We start from the raw sequence: 17,767 nt of genomic DNA on the forward strand, positions 1-17,767 counted from the left end.
ACATTTCTAGAAGGAGAAATACCCTCTTTCATTGATGGCTTATGTCATAATCTCCAGTCATCAAGTCAGGTATGTATATGAGACACTTCTGCTTTCTGTGGAAGGCATGTATGACAACCACTTGGATGCAGGGTCACTTACACCTTTTTTGAACCCCCAAGACTTCCCAATTAGGTGGCTTCAGTACTTGCTCTGGTGGCTGGTTATATTGTTTTGATGTTTTCAAACATTCAAAAACAACATATGGCTGAGTAATTACCACATTTCATGTACAGGGTTTATGAGTCTTACGTTGAAGGGTCAAATAGTGCTAATACTATATCTATAGGTTGTGGATGAAAAGACTGTTACATTGTATTAAAATAATGTTGAGGGTTTTCTTTCTCCTAAACATTTTTTATTTTATTGCTTATAGAAAGAATTTTAGTTCCTTGGTGAAATTTAAATATTCCGTTAGTTGATATTGACACTTTTTCACATGGTTCCATTGGGAGTTGAGGATATGTCTGTAATTTATGTTGAGTACGCAGCCTAGAAAATTAAGTTGTGTTCATAATCTTGACAGATAAATTCTGAAAATGCATTTGATTCTGAAACAAACATTAAAAATAGACAATTTTTTGTCTCCTTAAAGGATAATTCTAATTACATCTGTGACTTCCTCCGCTATAGAAATGGCTTTAAATGTGATTCGTTGCTCTACATTTAATTAGCTTGAGGAGGCTTTCCTTTCTGCATGATGAAATGTTACGTGACAATGTAGCAGTTAGGGAAATGGGGCCCAGTAGCAGTGGGAGAAATGTGCAACCGTGTAATTAGGATAGGGACATGTGTCCTTGGGGAAGGCCCTGAGAGTGGGCGTGGCCTGTTGAGAAGCGGGGGTGACTTGCATCTTCCCATGGCAGGGAACTGATTGCTGGTGGAGAGTGGAGCGTGGCTGTCCCAGTGTGAGCGCAGAGGTGAAGACGTAGGCGTGTGTGTGCTGGTGCTGTGTAGAGTGCAGTCTTTCTGAACAGCCTTCAGAACTGGCTCTGTTTCTGTGTGACCCCACCCTAGGGAATGGTTTTTGAGGGCACACGGACGCACGATGGTTTTGAACCCTGTGGGCTCCATCTGACCTCCTTCTGTTCAGACCAACTGCATTGTTGCCTTCTACTGAAGAGGAATGGCTTGAGGGACTCCTGGATCCATGTGTGGGGAGGAGCTCGGCTCCTGGTGTCTTCTGGCCTCTGTGGTCTGAATGAGTGTGCACCTTCCATCCGTCCATCCATCTTCATCATTAAAAGCAATCTTCTCTCCAGCCCCCCTCCAGAGGGGACCAGAGGGAAGCGGCATCAGGCCTTTTAAACTTTCCTCCCGCCCACCTCCTTCCTGCCATCCTCACTTCGGTTTGACTCAGCATTTGCTCTCCATGCGTTGTTGCTGCATCCGAGTGGCCTGCACGTCTCCACTAGGGCCAGTAAACAAAAGGCCAGTAAACACAGCCATGCAGCCATGAAAACTCGGTCCCTTTCCCAGCAGGTAGCAGTGCATGCGGAATGTCCCATCACGCCTTCTAGATGAGGACTGCTATGCAAGTACCCGACACTAATTAGTCCAGTGTCCCGTGGATGAGAAAAAGATCCCAAAGTAGGAAAAGTTTTGTTCATTTCTCTCTTTCAACATCCGGGAATTTCCATTATGCAAAAGACATGCACACTGGTGGTGTCCAGGGAGACACTCTGTCCTCCACTTATCCCATATTAATGACAGGAGAACTCTAGAGGGATAGGCTTTTTTACCTGTTTGGAAGTTGAGTTTTAGGAGGAGACCTTTGTTTCTAGCAATAAAGAATTAGGTTGTGAGGTTAAATAATCTAAAATCCTGTGCCCTGGCCACCTGATGGTGAGGCCAGGGTCAAGGGGAGATGTGGGTGTTGTACAAGAAGCGGTTGACTCTCAGTGCCTAATGCACCCTGATGTCTTTCTCAGGGAGGCCTGGGGCATAAAGACAGAGGAAAATGGGATTCTCCACAGGGATTTAGTCTGTGGAGGGTCAAATACCTGTTATCCTGTCACCTTAGTCAAAAAAGTAGTAAGATTCTTTTTTTTCCTTTTTAAAAGCATGATTCCACCTAAAGCCACAAAGAGGCTCTCTTTAAATTTTTTATTTTTTTAATCTAAGAGGAGAGTAGATGCTAACAGATGAGATTTCACTGGCTCATTCATTTGTTTCAGATGCTTGAACGGATGCTTTAGAGTTTTCTGCCTGAGCTACGGCACCAAGCTGGTTAGTCGGAAGGCGTTTGTGGCTAAGGCCTTGAAAGGGAAAAGTCTCGAGTGGGCTTATTTCTACTGAAACAGCATTTCGGGAGAAATGCAGGAAAAAGCAAACCCAAGGCCCCAGGGAGACCCCTTCCAAGCAAAGCACTCCTCCAGAAGGTGGAAGCGGCACCGTGGCTCATCTGCGGAGCCAGGGCTGCCTGTCGCGGACGCTGCTCACGGTGGCTCTTTTTCATAAAAGGGAACGTATGAGGCTTAACAGTTTTCCCTTCCAAGCAGAGACTCAGAGAAAGGGACAGAGTGAGAGAGAGAAAAGGAGGGGGACAGCCACCCCACAGAGAAATGAAATGAACACAACTTCCAGATGCTGGCTGGCCAGTAAAAAAAAAAAAAAAATTAAAAAGATTAAGCAGACCTGCCTAAGGTGGGCAACTGACTCCGTTCCAAAGTCCTGCATCCCTAGTTTGCCTGAACTCCCAAAGACTGGCAGGCCCCTTGGCGCTGAGCTGACAGAGTTCCTTTTCTATGCCAGTCCGTCATGACCTCCTGACCACCCGACCCTGCTCTCTGCAGTGACCCAGTCCAGAATGCAGTGAGAAGTGGACAGGCCAGGAGGAAGCCAGATATACCCATTGAAACTAACACATACACCTGCATGCCAAAACCAATCCAGGCAACACCTCAGGTTCCATCCTAACGTGTCCACGGGAAACACCACCACACCCAAACCTCATCTAACATTGTCCGTCTTTAATTCGTGCTCAGAGCCAGTCTGGGGATGCCTCTTTGGAAGCAGTGTGGTCTAGTGTCAAGGACACTGGGAGTCAGGAGACTTGGGTTGTAGTCCCAGCTCCAGCATTCTCTTGCTGCATGACCTTGGGCAAGACACTTAACCTCTCTGTGCCTCAGTTTCCCCATCTGTAAAATGGGGGTAATAATGTCGACCTACCTCACAGGGCTGTTGTGAGGAATAGCTAAGTGATTGTAAAGCACTCTGAACGTATAATTGCTTATTATTAAGACTACAACAATAATAATATCATATGCCTGTTTACTACCAGAACTTTAAGAAATTATTGTTTTCCTTTGATCTCTTTTCTGTTCTGTACTGTCGTTATCCATTGAGAAGGAGAATTCTCCCCTTTTAAAGATATCTAGGCAGTGCATAAAGATGTAAATAGAGATAACTCTACAGATTGCATTTTCACATCTTAAGAACAGCAGATTTTTGCCCAAAGAAGTTGGTTGATGAGGGCATCTATCTAAAATTCTCAGCTGATTCCACATGGTGGTCCAGGAATGTGTACATCTCATGGTGAGCCCAAGCCACCCAAAGTGGCCAATTGGGATTTTAAAATCAATATTCATATGTAACCTTAGTGTAAAAGTCTTGGGGAAGAATCTAAAAAATTGAAGTCTCTGAATTACGTAGAGAAAAGAAGGGCTCATAAGCTCATTTCACCTGCCCTGGTGTGTGGACTGAAGGCTGTGTGTGTGTGTGCACATGTGTGTGGGGGGTGGAGGATGAGGTGGAGAGAGCCAGCAGACTCTGGGGAAGCCCTGTTCCTGGCTGAAGTGCAGGAGTCCTGGAGGCCGGGCAGAGGGTGGGAGTGGTGTTGCCAGTGGGAAGTACACACTTCCTACAGACCATCCTAGGCATGACTGGCAGGGCCCCCCCAGCCTTGAGGTCTTTTCCGGTGATGTCTTTTGTGCCTGTGACATCTACCTTTTGGGTGCAGGGCTTCACCCTACCAAGTGGTCTGACCTGCCTAGACTTAAGTGGACCTCCTGGCCTTACTATGGAAATGGCCACAGCTCCCGACTCTCCTTCCACGTGCGCAGACTATACTAAGTCTGCCTGCAGTGGGTGTTGTGATTCTGACAGCACAGTCCCTTGGGCCTAGGAGCAGGTTTGGCTGCTTTACACAGTACCATGTGTGCTGGGTGGGGGGTGGGGTTGAAGGCTGGCCAGCATACTTCAGAATGGCTGGGCCACTTGTGAAGATGTGGAAGCCCATCTGTACCTACCTGGTATCAACCACTGTTACCCTTGGAACCTTGAGTCTCCTCACCCCCCACAGCAGCCCAACCCCTCTCCCAGACTCCTCTGCAATCCAGCAACTAAAGGGCTGATGCCTGGCATAGCAGGGGGCGTCTGTGACCCTGCTCTGGTCCAAGGGCTACTCTGCCCTGATTGAGTAGTGCCTGGGATGTGTTGTTATAAGAATGTATTGAGAATTTGATATATCCTCCCTGAAGGGGAAGCTAGTCAGCCCTGTGGCACAGGGAGGAACTGATCCGCCCTGACAAACGATCCTTCTGTTTGCCTTTGACCCACCCCATGTGGAGTTTATTCAAGGCTGAAGAAGCAAATATGCCCACCCCCCGTCTGTGTTGCCCCTGTCTCAGAGGGCCAGTGTGACCGACTGTCTTCTAGATCCAAAACTCCATACACAGAAGCTTTGGCAGAAAAGCTTCAAGCAATTCAAATGAATTCAAATTTCTCCACAGTCCTTCCAAATAAGTAGAAACTGGAAAATGGGAACTTTCTAGATAGGACTTAGGGAACAGTTTAAATGAAAGCAGAAACTCTTGCCCCACTTGGGCCTGGCTGTGCTGCTGAGGAGCCACATTGGCTGTGGTCAGTAGTCAAGGCCAGTTTATGAAAGGCAGCCAGAAATTGAGAAGGCTGCCTCCAGCTTGCAATCAGAAGGGAAATAAGGCTTCGGGGAACTTGGTTTACCGGCAAACTGCAGAGGCACATCTGCCATTCTTCTTAAAACCTTAGCAGAAGAATGTAATTTTCAATGTAGAGAAAGTTGCAAGAGACTACTCAAGTTTATTATGCAGGGTCTTAGATGCACACAGCAGCTTGGTACCCAACACCAGAATCCATGGTGCTAAACTCTTAAGCTCCTGGATGCAGGATCTGATGCAGGCCAATGTCCATCACAGGGCAGCAGAGGTGAGTGTGGGCATCAGGCTCTTCCTAAACAACTCACACTATACTCAATCAAAATTTAAATTAATCCCCAGGATTATTGGGTCCTGCATTCTATATATTTTCTGAAAGGGGGAGATGTTTCCGTTCTGAGAGTAGTAATTGTTATGTCCAAAAATCCTTGAGAAGATAGAACTCCTGAAAAGAAGTTAAAGCAAGTTATATTATTATGTAGTAATAAAAGGCCCTAATTATTGTAGCATGTTATTTAATAATATGCACCCGTATCCCTCAGTAGCCCAAATGTATCATGATTCAGGAAGGAGCTTGCTCAAATTAACAGTGCCAAGGTGGGTAGATGCCTGGTGAGTTCATTGCCTTTGGTGCCTCTTACACCTAAGAATAATGAGAGGGCACATCCATCTAAGGCACAGTGAGAACAGCCTACTGAGAAGTGCCAAAGCCTAGCTCAGAGAAGCCACATGAAGGACACTTCTTCCAAAAGTGGAGAAAGATCAGAATCACAGGAATCCTAGATGGGGTGAAAGGTCTGACACCTGAGGAGAAGGTAGTGTTGCCCGTCGGAGCATGGATTAGCCATCAGTTCTCAAACTTTTTGGTCTTAGGACACTTTTATACTCTTAAAAATTATCGAGGACCCTTGTATATCATTATTTTCTGTATTAGAAATTAAAACATAACATTTTAAAACACAAGAATATGCAAGCACAAAGACACCAGAGTGGTGACATCATCACACCTCACGTAGCCTTTGAAAGCCTCACTGTGCTCTCATGGGAGAAAAAGAGTATACAAGGCAATGAACATCCTAGTATTATTATGCAAATCAGTGACCTCATGGACCCCTGAAGGTATCTGGGGATGCCCCAGGGTCCCTGGACCATGCCTTGAGAACCACTGCTCTAGGGGAATGATCCAAAATCCCTCTTAAGGCAGAGGGTACTGGAGCCTTTTTATGATCTCCCTTGTTAAATAGGCTCCTGCACAGTGGCACTGCACCTAACTGGAACCCTTCTACCCTCCTATCTGCCTCCCCAATTCCAACCCACTTACCTAGACACAGAGCTGCCTGTGCCCCATGTGTCCAGCTAAGTTCAGGCTGAGGGTCGTGTGGCATGGCCAAGTTACTCCCTGTCCTGATCTGGAGGAGTGATGGTCTGAGTTAATGAGTGATAGAAAGTGTTTTTAAAAGTTTCAGCTCCTCCAAGTGGCACAACTGAGACTAAGGATGTGTGCCAACTCTGCTAAGTTAGTCCAAAGAAGGTTAACCTTGATTAAGTGACACCACACAGTCATGATTCTAGGTGAGTAAGTGCGTGAATGGATTCCAATCCCACACTCCCTGCTGGTAGATGCTATGACTTCATCTTGATGGTGGTCAAGGTGAGAGTTTGGGAGAGGTGAGGCCAGCACAGCATCATGGAACAGCAGGCCTACAGATCAAGGGTCCTTCTTTAACCAAATGGGAATAGTGTTGGCCCTCCCTTCCTCCTAGGATTTAGTAGAATATAAGTGTGTCAGCTCACAATAAGTATAAAAATGCTGTCAGAATAGAAGTCATGATTTGCAGCTTCTGCTGAGCCTAAATTTTATGTAATTCCCTCTCTATTATCAGGAAACTGATAAGAATTTCTCTGATTCTGCTGTTAAAACTGCAACCAAGAATCAAGGTGGAACTGAAACAGACAAGTATCTGAGAGCATTTGCAGGGAAAGGTCATAGATAGGTGATTTTTGAAAAGTTTCCCTTATCTTTCAAAGTGATGGTAACAAACTGGATTTATGCAGCTGAGTGCAAACCTTAGGGTAACTCATGGGGGTGATGTTACCGTTGACTTTTCAGTGCGGGTTGGAATTACTGTGGATGACTAATGGAGTGTTGTGCCCATGATTCTAACCCTTTCAATCTGACACGAGAACTGTTCACAATGGGCACAAAAGCCACACCATCACATTTTCCCTGGAGGAAAGCAGTGCAAAATAAGGGGTGTGCCTGTGTGTGGTGTGTGTGCAGAGGAGGCAGAGGACAGCTTGTAGATGAGTATGTTTATTCTATGAGAATTTAATCTCCAGGTTTTTCTTAACAGAGCGGATCTAAAATTATTCCCTCTAATTGGGATCCTCCTAAAGGGTTAAGCAGAACTTGTCAGTAGCAAGATAACTGTGTGCGGGGCCAGCCTTGGCTGAGTGAAGCCTGCCTGTGATGGGCAACGGGCTCTGTCGGGGCAGGGTTCTTTGGCTGGAGTCTGAAAGCCCAGTGCTCACAGCCTGAAGATGAACGGCCTGTCCCAGTCCCGCCTGGAGACTTGCATCTCTTACCTCCACTGCTACAGCGTAGGTTCGGGGTGGGCCTGCGGGCAGTGGTGCTTGCTTGCTGTGGTGCTGTGAGAGCTGCAGATGGCTGGTGTGGCTGATGGAGCTAGCTTAGGGAGACAGGCAGCAAGAGCATTCCAAATGCTCTCCAGGTAGGGGAAACTTAACCCTAAAAGAGGGCAAGAGAAAGGAAGGTAAATGAATGTTCATATTTGATGTCAGAGTATCATGAGTTTATGCTATTACTTGAGAAATATTTAGAGAGATTTTATAGTTGTTTTGGTGACTTATTCAATAGAGTAAATATCTATAAAATTCTAATTTAAATGGTGTCTAAAATTTAAAGCAGCAGTCTACAGGCAAAGTGCCAACATTTCTCTTTTAAAAAATCTTTATGATAACATCTAGCATTTTAAAATCAACCAGGAAGTAGGCTTGATTCTGTTTCATATTTTATAGGATTGGACATCTCAAAACAAGTCAATAATCTTTATATCTTATAGCAATTCTGTTTATTCAAAACCATAATTCTACTGTGATGTTAATGGAATGATTTTATATGGCTTTAATTATGTTTGTTTAAATGCTAATGACCACATTTCAAATTCAAATAGTATTTTGCTGACAGAGGTAGACACAGATATGAAATATGAAAGAACAGATCATTTTACTGATTGTCAAGTGTCTCTTTCAAGAAAAAAATGTTCATTTTTTTAAGGGCTGTAGGAAAAAAGTAATTTTTTCAAGAGTTTAAGATAGTTTTCTGCATTTTTTGGAGTTGGAACTTGTGCCTATGGAATTTTTGGAGCAGCCTAAGCTAACTTTTAGCTTGATATGTGTGCTAGGAAATTTTCATTATCATGTTTTGTGATATGTAATAAATTCAGGGTGCTGTGCTTAAGCTTTGTTTCAGTTCGAGTTTGCGGGAACATCTATTTCCCTCACTCCCAGACCTAGGGGACACCCTCCCTCTGACCCTTCTTCCCCAGATCACATGTGAAAGAGTAAAGTCAGTCCCTGATTCTCAAGGGTGTGCTTTTTCCTGCGTGGAGCAAACAAAATATAACCATGACTTCTAAACTTCTGCTTTTATGTCTGGGATGAGTGATGCTCTTTCTCCTCTTCAATGTCTCTTTAATAAATATGTTGTCATTATTTGTCTTCGGAAGTGGCATTTTGGGCCACCTCTCAACCTTCTCCATGATTTATGTTGCATAGAAATTCTCTGTCCTGTGTCTGTTCACTGCACTATCCTGTCAACTGAATCCTAATCTTGTGTATCATTGAAAATGTTCTGGAGACAGTTTTTGTTTTTATTATGCAATTATGTTATATATGTATTTTGGTGAAATGTCAACCTGTCAACAGAGGATGATGTTAAAAATTATCCAAATAAATAGTTTTCTATTTCTTTTAATCAGACCTAGTCCGATCAGTTGAATGACCGTAAATAGGGTCATCTGTTGTTTGAACTCGGGAGCGCTCCTGGCCCCCACTGCCTTGTAACATGGGTTAATGTACATAATTTACTTGGGGGTGTTGGCGTTAGTGCACTGCGACCTATCTTTATTTTGTGGAGACAGCAGCAGGTGTCTCAAACTTTGTCTCTTCTTGTTCGAGAGCTTCAGATATGCAACAGACCTTTTTTTCCCAGTTGATCCAAAATCAGGCAATGAAACCCTTGCCTGGCTTACCACTCCTTGATAACTGTGTCCCAGAAAACTCTGAATGAATGAATTGAAGGCTGTTTAACACGCTGAGTAGGATCTTTCTTCATATGCCTGCAGCCGTGCTGTGTAAGAGCTTTTACCAACATAACGTTAGAGTTGCCTTCTCGATGTTTCCATGAGAATGGCAAGTGGGTCTGCCTCAGAGCCACATGATTCCCCAGGCCCAGTTGTGCTGGACACAGGAATCCTGAGAGAGGGAAAGTGTGTGTGTGTGCATGCGTGCATGCATGTGTTGGCTTGTGCCTGTGGTGAGAAGGACAGGAAAGCGAGAAGCAGCCTCACTGACCACACCAAGAACTGTTCTGGGTTTGACCGTGGGACATGTCTGTCTTTTCCCTGCAGGACCACAGCATTCCTCGCTAGCCACCTTAAAACCTTGATTCCTGGTATTTCCTTTACCCTCGCAGTTCACGAAATGGAAAGACCAGCTGCTTACTATTCACAGAATGGTTTAAATCAAACCCAACCTGATGTGGCATTTGTAACGGAACCATCTTATAGGCTGGGTGCTTTTATGGATGAGGCTGTTTTGATAAGGGCCTCTTGTGAAGTTCCTGTGCAACTTTACATTATAAGTTAACATCACCATCACTGATGTCTGCAGAGGGCCAGTTTTGAGCATTTCCACACCAGTGGGGCCCAGCCCTGACGGATCTGGCAAGACTGCGGTCACTGTCCCCTTCACTTCCCCACACCACTGCTTGGCATCCGTTCCACCATGTGCATGTCTCAGGCATGGTCAGTCATGTGTTGTCTCTGTCCTAGCCACAGCCACCCACCCACTGCTGGGTGTTGTGGAGGAAGGACAGGGAAGTGGTCTTCTCCTCTGAGGGTCCACCACTCAGCCTAGTTCTCCTTTCCAAACCATCCTAAGGCTAGTGTATTAGCTGCAGATGGAGACCACAGCCAGTGTCTTAGACGTTCCCTGGGCCCTTAGAGGCTGCTGGGGTGCAGGCAGACTGCCCAAAAATGAGGACGTGCCATCTAGATGCAGGAGCTTGGACCTGGGATGGGGAGGAAATGCCTCTTTCAGATGCAGGTTGTCTTGTGAAAAAGAATCAAGTAGCTATACAGTCCCCTTGAGTCTGTAAGTCAGCATGCTGTTTTTCTTAAAATTAGGAGTCAAAACATCATAATATTCTCAGCCAGAAACTGCACCTTCCCCCATATATAGTCCATAAGCATCTTGGAATGTTTTGCCAGTGAAGTTATGAACAGTGGAAGGGCTTCTCCTAGGTCCTGTTCCAACCGAGTGGGGGTGGAGTGAGGAAGGCTGGCGGTGAGGGCCTCGGGGGAGCACAGAACATCTGTGCCAGGCCTGCAGGGGCCACCCGGTAGGGCTTGCACTGCCTCCAGAGGCTGGTGAGCCACTTCCAGTTTGTTGTGGTCTCCAGAAAGATGACCCTCTATCGGCGAGTTCTCAGCCTACACATGGGCTGCAGGCCAGGGCACCATGGATGGCCTTGGAGGCCGTATTGCACAGCAGCCTGGGTCTGTGTGCATGTTGATCCATTCCGTTGTGGTTCGAGTGTGCTGCTGGTTGCGGTGTGTTGTGTCACTCACTTGTCCTATGGCTTTTTAGGAGAGCCAGTGTCCCTTGCAGCTGCTTGGTCTGCTTGCTCCCTTGGCACCTGCACCTAGGCTGTCTTGTCCTGGATGCAGCCGGGGAGTCCTCCCCACCCTGCTTTTAGAACAGTCAGACTGTGCTCCTTGCCCTATGTGGGTCTCAGGGAGATTGTGCCCTACAGGCGATCCTTCCAAAGGTTGTCATTTAGACAGGGGCCTGTGCTCTTGACCATGGCAGACTCCAGTATTAGTAACCAAGCAATGCTCCCTGCAACAAGGGTATTTTCAAAGGAGGTTACTGGGCTGCAGGCCTCCAGCATCCCAGCCTAGGACCATTCAACCATCTTGAACTCCTCACTATACCCAACAACCCTTAGGGTGCCTTCAATTACTGTCAGTCAGTCACTAGTCAGTTTCCTGGATTGGCCTTTGGAGAAGCCTTCCCTTCCCATTGAATCAGGCAGGAGCAAAGTCCAGACCCAGGCTGGACCCAGGCCCCATGTGTCATCTAATCTGTTCTGCCATTTTCATTGATCTAGGCAGGATTAAGGACACTGCACGACATTGGGCCAGAAATCCGGCGTGCTATATCGTGTGATTTGCAAGATGATGAGCCCGAGGAGACAAAACAAGAAGAAGAAGAAGATGTATTCAAAGTAATTATTCCATGCCTAGCTACACACTGGCCACCTGAAATAGTGGGGCAGGACTCCAGTTGGGGCAGTTAAAGATCCACAGAAGAGTCTGGAGAATGCAAACCAGCCCCAGGGTTTAGAGGGGCTTGCAGACCATGCCCTTTACCCCCAACCCCACCCCCAGACCCTCTCCATCCACCAGTACATCTTCTAGGGCCAAGCCAGCTCCTCCCTGAGGAGGAGCCTGCCCCCCACTATCTGCTTCCGAGGAGCTAGGGAACAGCCACCTGCCAGTGTGGATCAGCATCCTGGGTCCTTCCAGTCGCTGCCTCTTTCCCTGGGCCATCTCTTTGATCTGCCAGCCAGCCCTCCACCCCCCAGCCCAGAGAGCATGCCTACTGCTCTACCTCAGGGCTATAAGGGTATAAGTCACCTCAACTTGTAGTGACTAGAAGAACACACTTGAGTGACAGCTGAGAGCTTGCTCCCCAGGTTAGGAATCAGTAACCGTCCTCATTTCAGGGGAGACCAACTGCCACATGAACCCATTCACACCTACTGTTGAGACACTCAGATTGTTTTACAGGGATCCCATGGAGCTTATATAGATGTTTTTCATGTAGAAAAAATTACCTAACATAGCTAGCCTGCATCAAATATCTGTTAAATTACCTGGTGTTGTCTCCCATTATTTTGCAGAGAAATGGTGCCCTGCTTGGAAACCATGTCAATCATGTTAATAGTGATAGGAGAGATTCCCTTCAGCAGACCAATACCACCCACCGTCCCCTGCATGTCCAAAGGCCTTCAATTCCACCTGCAAGTGATACTGAGAAACCGCTGTTTCCTCCAGCAGGAAATTCGGTGTGTCATAACCATCATAACCATAATTCCATAGGAAAGCAAATTCCCACCTCAACAAATGCCAATCTCAATAATGCCAATATGTCCAAAGCTGCCCATGGAAAACGGTCCAGCATTGGGAACCCTGAGCATGTGTCTGAAAATGGGCACCGTTCCTCCCACAAGCATGACCGAGAGCCTCAAAGAAGGTCCAGTATTAAAAGGTAACCTTTCAAATGCATTTGCTCTTGGAAATGTAATGTCTGCCTATGTCACATCTGGTCCTGTGGAACAAGGTGGGTCTCTTCCCTGTGCTCTGGCACATGGAGGAGATTCCCTGGAGGTATTTGCATTAGGACCTATGAGTGCCACCACCATCATGACCTCTTAGGCAGTAGCCATGTGACGGATCCAAAGGGTGAGGGGCTGCCTGCCATCTTATATCCTGCTGTGTGGGGCACACCCTAAAACATCAGAGCCCCCAAATCCACCCTCCCCCAATTAAACTCTGGGACAGGGGTGGGCAAATTTTTTCTGTAGAGGGCCAGAGGGTAAATATTTTAGGCTTTGAGGACTATATGCAGCTACTCAACTCTGCCACTGCGGTGTGAAAACAGCCATAGACAATATGTAAATCAGTGGGTGTGTGGCTGTGTCCTGTAAAACTTTAAGGGCACTGAAATTTGAGCTTCATAGATTCACATATGATGAAATAGTTTTCTTTAGAGTTTTTTCAGTGCTTTATAAATGTAAAAACTGTTCATAGCTCATGGGCCGTAGAAAAACAGGTGGCAGCCCGTACTTGGACAGTGAACCATAGTTTGTCAACCCCTACTCTAGGAGGTAGCCTAATATCTGCATTTTAAATTCATTGGAAATGTTTAACTTTTATCTTCTCCCTCCCTCCCATGTTATGCCTTTCCTGGATAGAACCCGCTATTATGAAACTTACGTTAGGTATGTGCTCATTGCCTGTGTTTTTGTGTTAAATACTGTGGTGGTATGTTACCATCTGGCCTTGTCTCTCTTTATGCTGAGGAATGAGAAAAATTTCTTAGAGCCATTGGCCTAATAGGTTATCATAACTCAGGGTTATGGGCATGCATGTCAGAGTTGTTCCTTCTTTCTAAGCAAAGGAGCTTTCAGATCCACACCTGCATAGATTCTGTTGCCATCCAAGGACTGGTATCCACATGCCAGGCAGGGTCCGTGGGCCAGCTCCTGCAGGCCTCACAATGGCACTGGGAGAACCCAGCGTCTACTTATGCGGGTCTGGGCCTATGTAGCTGGGCCACTCTGGTTCCTCTTTGGGGTCAAGCTTCTCGTGGGACTTAGTAAAAGCAAGACCCAAACCTCTTGAAGGCCAGGAACCAGATCTTCTCCATCATCTCCCCTGTGGCCCTCAAGACACGTGCAGTATATTCTACTCCACACGTGCTGACCCGAGTTGAATCGTGGGTGGAATGAACATGGGTTGGGGGCAAGGAAAGGGTAGGTCTGCTGGTTTCATTATATCGAGTGAGATAGGAGCCACTCGGGCCCCAGCAGGGCGTGAGAGAGTAGGAACTCTAAGGAAGCACGGTTCTTCCTTGGGAGAGAGGGTTGATGTCACTGAGCTGGTTTTCCCGAGGACTGAGGCCAGGACCAGGCCAGGCCAGGTTTCAGGGAGATGTTACAACAGTCCTGCAGCAGGGCAGCCTTTGAAAGCGTGGCAGACATTTCCCATGGGAGTCTCCCCTGTGATGGTGTATCCAACACTCATCTCACCCTTCCTGGATTGAGAGCTGGAGCGGGGGATGGGATCAGAGTAGACGGCCTGGGAGCCTACGGTCTTTTCCCTGGGACCACTACTACTGTTTTTCGCTCTGTTCTCCAAATTACATCTGTTCCCTTGGCTCCAAAGCCTCTCAGCACAGTGGGTTGGCACCAGCATTGTGCAGGGTACTCAGACCTCTCCTTCTGGCACGTACGCATGTGCATGCACCCAGCACTGTTGCCAGAAGCCTGAACAGCCCAGTCCCGCTTGAGGCAGGTGCACAGGAGGAGAAGCCAGGAGCACCTTGGGCAGGAATGGTGGCTGCACGCGGAGGCACGGCCACAGGAATTGTCTGCCGCCTGCCCAGGCTCTCAGATCCTCTCTGTCAACTGCAGGTCTGACTCAGGAGATGAGCAGTACCCAACTATTTGCCGGGAAGACCCAGAGATATATGGCTACTTCAGGGACCCCTGCTGCTTAGGGGACCAGGAGTATTTCAGTAGTGAGGAATGCTACGAGGAGGACAGCTCGCCAACCGGGAGCAGGTGAGGAGCTCCAGCTTGTGCTGAAATACATCCTCCCCTGCCCCTGTGCTCTGTCTGCTCAGGAAGCCAAGGGCCACCTGCAGCTGCACTCAGGGTTCTCCAGAAAAGCAAAACAGGAGCACACACTCCAGGCCAGAGGGAAAGTTGGAGCAGGAGAAATAGGGCCAAAGAGAGGCAGAGTGGAGGCTGTTCTTTTAGACCCATTGCTTTATTTACACCAAGGGCCTCGGAGGCCTTCGAGTAACAGCTCTGGAGATGTGAGCTGGGCCTGCTTATGGCTGGGTTAACCCCTTTCTGTCAGTCCCCTATCTTCTGAGAGATCAGTTTTTGTCTAATTAACCCCGGGAGCCCTGACCTGCTCGGTTTGCACAGTGGTTTGGCCTGCCTGTAGCTTTGCTGGGGTCTCCATGAACAGCACCTGCTTCCTGCCCCATCCAGGGTCTCTCCCAGAGCTGAGGGGACAAGAGGTCAGAGCAGCATCCCTCAGCAGAGGTGCCTCTCCCGGCTTCTGTCCTGCAGAAAGAGTTTGTGGTGAAAATGGGCACTTAGTTTTAGGACACATAGTAGGCAGTGCAGGGGTGAAGGTCCCTCCCACCCTCTTCCCTGTGACTGCGTCCACTGGGACCAAGGCCCAGTGAGGTGGAGGCGGCTCTGTAGTAAGCTCACGTCTGGTACCTGAGCCACGGCCTGACCCTCACGCTCCGCCTCCCTCTAACTCTGCCTTCTGGAACCACGGATTCTGAGCTGGGCGGACTGTGTGTTTCCTTCTTCAGGACCTCTGCCCTCCCACGTCCACCACCTGGGGCCCTTACCCCATCTCTGCTGGCTGCATTCCATCCTCTCTTTAACGACCTGCTCCAGGGCCTTCCTTTTCGTTTCCCTGACTGGAATTGACCCGCCCTCTCCCCCACAAAAAAAACCTCATGGAACCCGTCGTGAGCACTGCCCTTCTGGTGCTGGCCTTTCCAGCTTGCGCTAGGCATCTATCGTGACATTTTCTAGGCTCCCAGAGGGTAGGGACCATGCTTCACGTGTCTTCCTGTCCCTGGCACCCAGCACTGCAGAGGGTGGGAGCTCAGGAGGGGGTCCCCAGGAGGACGGGAGTGGAGGATAATGCAGCTGACGAGGCGTCTGCAATCCTGTCCGACCCAGGGCGGAGGCGGCCCTGGAGTGGAAACCACCTGCCCGTCCCTTGTCACAGGCCTCCAGGCCTGAACCTCCCTGCCATGGCCCTCACTCTGCATCTAGAATCTCCCATGTAACCGAGGCTTGCCTTGTTTTCAGTGAGTCCTATGGTGTCCATGGGAGGAGGGGAGAGGACTGTAGATGGGCCTGTCAGAGTTAAGTGGCAGGACTTCTTAACTAGAATCTCACGTGCCCTTTCTCTTTTGGCCCTTTTTGGCTGCTAGGCAGAACTGTGGCTACTACAGCAGATACCCCGGCAACAACTTGGACTTCGAGAGGCCCCGAGGCTACCATCACCCCCAAAGCTTCTTGGAGGAGGATGAGTCGCCTGTGTGCTATGATTCACGGAGATCTCCAAGGAGGCGCCTGCTACCTCCCACCCCAACATGTGAGGCTGGATTTTTTTGTTTTGGGTGAAGCCTCCCAGAGAACAGTGTGCCTCTCCCCATACCCACTCTGGAGAGTGTGACGGATGGTCCTGCCATGTCAGGCACCTTTAGTGTCCAAGACCAGTGCCCGGGGTGGAGAGCGTGTCGGCTGTCCTTTCTTTCTCATCTGTATCCCATGTGATGGAGCTTAAACCTCTTCAGCACGTTGCTGACTCTCTCACAGGAGAGATGCAGTGTGTGGCCTTAAAATCACGTGCACACAGTGTCTGATAAGGGGCTTCTTGCATATGTGTCACTGCTCAGAGCCTGGGCTCTGTCTTGAGAGGCAGGCAAGACAGACACACTTTGGCTGGTGTTGGCTCTGCTGCCCTCCATGACGGGGTGACTGAGCCTTTGTGCGGGGGAAGGAGGGGCTCAGATGCCCACGGCCTGCCTTGCAAAACCTCACACCTCTGAAGGGCACTCTTGCCCTCTCTCCCGCCTCTCTCCTCTCTGCTCACGGGCAGGTTTTGGCCTTGGCGGTCACCTCCAGGACAGATGCTTCCCTTCTGGGGCCGGGAAACCCATCCTGCCAAGAGGGGCTCCACCCCTGCTTTCCTTCTGCAGCAGCGGCTTAAGGGGTGCTGTCGGGTCAGGGTAACTCCAAGCCCAAAACTCGGGCTGGGGAAAGAAGTGAGCCTGGCCCTGCCAGCTCCTGGCTGGGTAGCTTGACTGTGGACATGTGAGCATCTGTCGACGGTGGTTAAAGCATCCATTTCTGGTGTTTCTGAGGAGTGAAGTGTATGGCTGGGACGCTCTGGCTTCTGAGCGCAGTGGGGTGGTGCCCAGGGCCCTCTGCCTCTCGCCAGCTGTCGCAGCCCTGCTAGGGAGTGTAATCAGACCATTTCCATGGTTAATATTTAACCGCTCAGCCCCAGGCATATGCTGCTGAATGAAGCCATTCAATTTCCCATAAATACTAGATGAAGCGTGTGCGGAGGCTAGGTGGAGGCCCTTTCCCTGGTGATTTCCACCACCTTCCTCAGACCTCTGCCTTTGCTTAGTCACCTGCCCACCATGTCCAGTGGCACATGAATGCCCACTGCTCAGAGGCACTGCCTCGGTGCTGGAGAGGAAGCTGGGTGGCAGGAGTGGCTCTCTGTTTGCAAGGGGGCTTTGCTGTGCTGTCCATCAGCTCAGACCTTGGGCAGGGAGGACATCAAGCCCCTCCGGCCCATGTTCTCAGCTCCTGTGGGATTACTTCCTCCTGCAGAGATTGCTGTGAGAGTCCATGAGATGATGGGAACACGTGGACCTACTTCAGAAATAGAAAGGCACTGTGCACGTGAGAGGAGGAGGTGTCTTCCTTTCCCGGCTCTGAACCTCGCATCCTATAGGTTGTGCTGACAGGGAGGCCCGTCCTCCATGCACACTAAATTAGGCCCTAGGAGGTGCATGGAGGGAAGGCTTCCTGATGAAGGCTGCTATCCATGTTCCACATGGGAAACTTGGCAAGGAGGCCCCAGCATGCTAGGACTGGCTCTGTCTCGTGCCTTTCTGTAGGGCGGTGGCCAGACAAGCACTCGGCCTCGTCTTCCTTACAG

At 48.7% G+C, this 17,767-nt stretch overlaps 1 protein-coding gene across 3 annotated transcripts in view; it reads left to right on the plus strand.

Moving 5' to 3' along the window:
* The window catches only part of CACNA1D (calcium voltage-gated channel subunit alpha1 D), a 300,823-nt gene that overhangs the window by 278,634 nt on the left and 4,422 nt on the right, over positions 1-17,767 (plus strand). For 2 of the 3 annotated variants that reach the window (XM_063113920.1, XM_063113919.1), the window contains 5 exons: positions 11,371-11,487; positions 12,166-12,533; positions 13,240-13,266; positions 14,461-14,610; positions 16,020-16,183. In XM_063113920.1, coding sequence (XP_062969990.1) covers positions 11,371-11,487; positions 12,166-12,533; positions 13,240-13,266; positions 14,461-14,610; positions 16,020-16,183 — 826 coding nt within the window. The remainder of the gene's footprint in view (positions 1-11,370; positions 11,488-12,165; positions 12,534-13,239; positions 13,267-14,460; positions 14,611-16,019; positions 16,184-17,767) is intronic. The other variant, XM_063113921.1, reaches the window with a different exon arrangement.

Source organism: Cynocephalus volans, chromosome 11 (assembly GCF_027409185.1).
Source record: "Cynocephalus volans isolate mCynVol1 chromosome 11, mCynVol1.pri, whole genome shotgun sequence".
Lineage (NCBI taxonomy): Eukaryota > Metazoa > Chordata > Mammalia > Dermoptera > Cynocephalidae > Cynocephalus > Cynocephalus volans.